Raw genomic sequence first — 4,601 nt, 5'->3', positions numbered from 1 at the left:
AAAAAAAAAAAAAAGAATGTTCTCAGCAGCAGTGTTTGTGACATGGAAAATTGAAAACAACTTCAAGTCAGGCAGCAGCAGAAGAGAAACACTGTGCTAATAATCACATAATGGAAAGCTCTGCAGCAGTTTAAATGAACGAACTGGAGCAGCAAACAGCTGTGTGGACACATCCCAAAAACAAGGTTGAGAGGAAAAAAAAGTGTTGCAAAATGTACCTTTTTATATAAGCTTTAAAAAACATGTAGCACAATAGCACATAAAACCAGGTGCTCAGGCCAGGTGCAGTGGCTCACATCTGTAATCCCAGAACTTTTGGGAGGCTTAGGGAGGAGGATTGCTTGAGCCCAGGAGTTCGAGAACAGCCTGGGCCACATAGTGAGACCTCGTTTCTACAAAAAATAAAAATAAAAAATAAAAATAACTGGGCATAGTGGTGCGTGCCTGTAATCCCAGCACTTTGAGAGATTGAGACAGAAGGATCATCTGAGCCCAGGAGGTTGAGGCTGCGGTAAGCTGTGATCTTGCCACTGCACTCCAGCATGAGCTACAGATTGAGACCCCGACTCAAAAAGTAAAATAAAAAATTAATAATACCAAGTGCTGTGGCTAGCACCCGTAATCTCAGCTACTTGGGTGGGTAAGATTTGCTTGAGACCAGGAGTTTGAGGCTGCAGTGAGTTATCGCACCACTGCGTTCCTGCTTGGGTGACAGAGCAAGACCTTGTCTCTTAAAAAAAAGAAAAAAGGCGGGGGACCCGAGCGTTGTGGCTCACATATATAATCCCAGTGTTATGGGAGGCTGAGGCAGGAGGATTGCTTGAGCCTGGGAGTTTGTGACCAGTTTGGACAACATAGCAAGATCCTATCTCTATTTAAAAAAAAAAAATAGCTGGGTGTAGAGGTACGGATCCATAGTCCCAGCTACTCAGGAGGCTGACGTGGAAGATTGTTTGAGCCCAGGAGTTTGAGGCTGCAGTGAGCTGTGATCATGCCACTGCACTCCTGCCTAGGTGACAGAGTGAGACCCTGACTCAAAAACAAACAAACAAGAACAAAAAAAACCCCACAAGTATATATTGTATGTACATAGTATAAGAAATATCTATACCGGTGATTTGCCTCAATCAGAGTACAGAGTACAGAGCATGAAGGGAGTGGAATTTAGGAGCTGTGAATATGGGACTTTAACAATATATATATATTTTTTAAGAGATAGACTCTCACTCTGTCACCCAGGCTGGAGCGCAGTGGCACACTCACAGCCACCCCAGTGTCAATCTGCTGGGCTCCGGTGATCCTTCCACCTCAGCCTTCCAAGTAGCTAGAACTATAGGCACACACTATTTTTTGATTTATTGTAGAGATGAGGTTTCGCCAAGTTTCCAGGGCTTGTCTCCAACCTGCAGGCTCAGGCAATCCACTTGCCTTGGCCTCCCAAAGTGTGGGATTACAAGTTGAACCACCAAGCTTGGTCTTTTTTTTTTTTTTTTTTTTTAGTGACAGGGTCTCAATATATTGTCCAGGCTAATCTCGAACTCCTGGGCTCAAGCAATCCTCCCACCTCGGCCTCCCAAAGTGCTGGGATTACAGGCATGAGCTACTGCACCCGGCCTAGTATCTTTTAAATTCCATGTCTTGCCTACCTTTCCAGCCTCGGCCCCAGCCCTGGCCCCTATACCCACTGCAATGTTGATGTCCAAGAAGAACCAGCATGCCATTTATGAACTCCTTTTAAAGGAAGGAGAGATGGTGGCTGAGTAAGATGTCTATATGCCTGAGCATCCAGAGCTGACCGAAAAGAATGTGCCCAGCCTTCACATCATGACGGCCATGCAGTCTCTCAGGTCTCGAGGCTACATTGAGGAACAATTTGCCGGGAGACATCTATACTGGTACCTTACCAAGGAGGGTACCCAGTATCTCCATGATTACCTCCACCTGCCCCCTGAAACTATGCTAGTCATCCTGTGCCCCAGGTATCCTGAGACAGGCAGACCTCAGCCCGGAGGTGTGGAGGTCCAGCGCCCTGCAAGACTTACACGAAGGGAAGCCAACAGAGACCACCTACAGATGGAGTGCTGTGCCCCCTGGTGCCCACAAGAAAGCCAAGGCTGGGGCTGGGTCAGCACCCACATTTCAATTTAGAAGCAGATTTGGTCACGGACATGGTCAGCCACCTCAGTAAAATTGGAGGGGATTATTTTGTATGGAAGGAACCCATAGCCAGAAAAACTTTTTTTCATTTCATTTCTTGGCCGGATGTAGTGGCTCACGCCTGTAACCTCAGCACTTTGAGAGGCGGGGGTTCGAGATCAGCCCGGGCAACTTGGCAAGACCTCGTCTCTATAATAAATCAAAAAATTTGCCGGGCGTGGTGGCACATTCCTGTAGTTCCAGCTATTTAGAAGGCTGAGACTGAAGGATCCCCTGCGCCCAACAAGTCCAAGCTGATGTGGCTGTGATCATGCCTGGGCAACAGAGTGAGACTCCAACTCAAAAAAAAAAAAAATTAGCTAGGTGTGGTAGCACATGCCTGTAGTCCCAGCTACTTGGGAACCTGAGGCAGGAGGATCACCTGAACCCAGGAGGTCAAGGTGTGAGCTGTGATTGTGCTATTCCTCTTTAGCCTGGGTGACAAATGAGACCCAGACTCAAGGAAAAAAAAAAAAAAGAAGAAAAGAGAAAAAAAAATATATGTATAGCAACACAAAAACAACAAAATGCTAATATCGGACAAATTTGGATGATGAATACACAGTATTTATGGTATCATTCTCTTACACTTTTTGGTAAGCTTGAAGCATTTTTCTTTAGAAATTCCTGTTAGAGGCATCTCCCTGCTGAGATCACTAAACTGGAGGGCGGGGTGGGGAGAAGAGAGGTAGATGGATCCAGAAAGTTCCAGGAAAAAATATCGTCACTAAGATCAGTCTCCCATGTGAAGGGAGTGGGGAGACAGGAGTAACGCTAGAAAGAGACAGAGTTGGACCCATACAAGGGGAGAGGGCTGGCAAGGATCGGCCTCAGTGGTGGGTGACCTCGAGACCAGGAGTGTCAGAGGCTGGTTGGGCCTAGGGGAGCCTCTGGGTAATGAAAATCCCTTCCTCACAGAGGGGGATGAGCTGAAGGTGTTGGAGAGAGGCTGTGCCTACCCAGAGAAAAACAACAACAGGACCATGAGCTATCGGAGTGGCTTACAGATCATCACCCTCACGGAGGCCGTGTGTGGGTCAGACCTGTGCAACCAGCCTGACTCTGGTGAGTAGGGCCGCCCTGGCCATCTGCAACCCCAGCCAGCACCAACTCAGCCTCATCTTCATCCCAGTCCTAGCCCCAGTCTAATACCACTGCAGCCCCAGCTCCGTGCCTTACTGGTCCTCACCCCAGCGTACCAGTCTCCAGTCCAGCCTCATCCCCAACCCATTCTATTTTGGGGATCTCACTCTGTTACCCAGGCTGGAGTGCAGTGGCATGATCAGAGCTCACTGCAGCTTCATCCTCCTGGGCCCAGGCGATCCTTCTGCCTCAGCCTCCCTAGTTGTTGGGATTATTAGGCACATGCCACCATGCCCAGCTAATTTTTTTGTAGAGACGAGGCCTCACTGTGTTGTCCAGACTGGCCTCGAACTCCTAGGCTCAAGCAATCCTTCTGCCTCAGCCTCCCCAAATGCTGAGAGTCAGTTGTGAACCACCACGCCCAGCTCCCAACCTGTTCTTAACCCCAACCCAAACTCAGCCTCACCTCCAATCCCATCCCCAACTTCATTTTACCACAACACTATCTCCAGCTCAAACCCATCCGTATTCCAGATACAGCTCTAAGCTCATCTTCAAATCAACCCCTTCATCTCAAACTATCCTGAATCCCACCCCCAACTACAGACTTACTCTTATCCCTAACCCTGTCCCCATCCTGCATGTTTGTATGTATGATGTTATTTTATTTTTGAGTTGAGAGTTGCACTGTCGCCCCACGTGGAGTGTAGTGGTACGATCATGGTTTATTGCAGCCTCGACCTCCTGGGCTCACGCAATCCTCCTGCCTCAGCCTCCTGAGTAGGTAGCACTATAGGCATACACCACCATATCTGGCTAATTTTTTGATTTTTATCTTGCCCAGCTGGTCTTAAACTCCTGGGCTCAAGCAGTCCTCCCACCCTGGCCTCCCAAGGTACTGGGATTACAAGTGTGAGCCACCGTGTCCATCATGTATGTATGGTGTTGTGTGTAAGATACAACACCTTTCCTTAAGAAGCTCATGCACATGATGGAGATGTGAATGATGTGTCTTACTGATGTTTGTCTACCTGATTGTTTCCATGGGGACAGGAGATAGTCTAAGCAATAGATGTTGGGGGCGCAAGATGCAAGCAGAGACTTAAAGTTCTTAATGAAAGTCAAAAAAGGGGAGGATAAGACAGGCTGGGCTGGGCTTGGAGAGTCCCCTGGCACAGATGCTTTTTGTCTTGGGCAGTGAAAAAAGGTGAAGAAACTCCCACAAGCCCTTTGGCAAGTTTCTTGACTTTAGGCTCTGGTCAGTTTAAGAAAAGAAAGAGTAAGCTGGGTGCGGTGACTCATGCCTGTAATCTCAGCACTTT

At 47.9% G+C, this 4,601-nt stretch overlaps 1 protein-coding gene and 1 pseudogene across 1 annotated transcript in view; both read left to right on the top strand.

Annotated features, from left to right (window-relative positions):
- The window catches only part of LOC110596624 (urokinase plasminogen activator surface receptor-like), a gene marked incomplete at its 3' end in the record, with an annotated part of 4,766 nt that extends 1,505 nt beyond the window's left edge, over positions 1 to 3,261 (top strand). Inside the window, exon 3 of the mRNA XM_021718046.1 lies at positions 3,115 to 3,261. Within this exon, the coding sequence (XP_021573721.1) occupies positions 3,115 to 3,261 (147 nt within the window). The remainder of the gene's footprint in view (positions 1 to 3,114) is intronic.
- Positions 1,690 to 2,188, top strand: LOC103271551 (annotated as a pseudogene).
- Positions 3,262 to 4,601: the final 1,340 nt, after the last annotated feature.

This window comes from Carlito syrichta, unplaced genomic scaffold (assembly GCF_000164805.1).
Source record: "Carlito syrichta isolate Samal-C Ts95f unplaced genomic scaffold, Tarsius_syrichta-2.0.1 Scaffold311765, whole genome shotgun sequence".
NCBI classification, from domain to species: Eukaryota; Metazoa; Chordata; class Mammalia; order Primates; family Tarsiidae; genus Carlito; species Carlito syrichta.
Note: the sequence above shows the minus strand (reverse complement) of the source record. Positions and strands in the feature narration are given on the sequence as shown.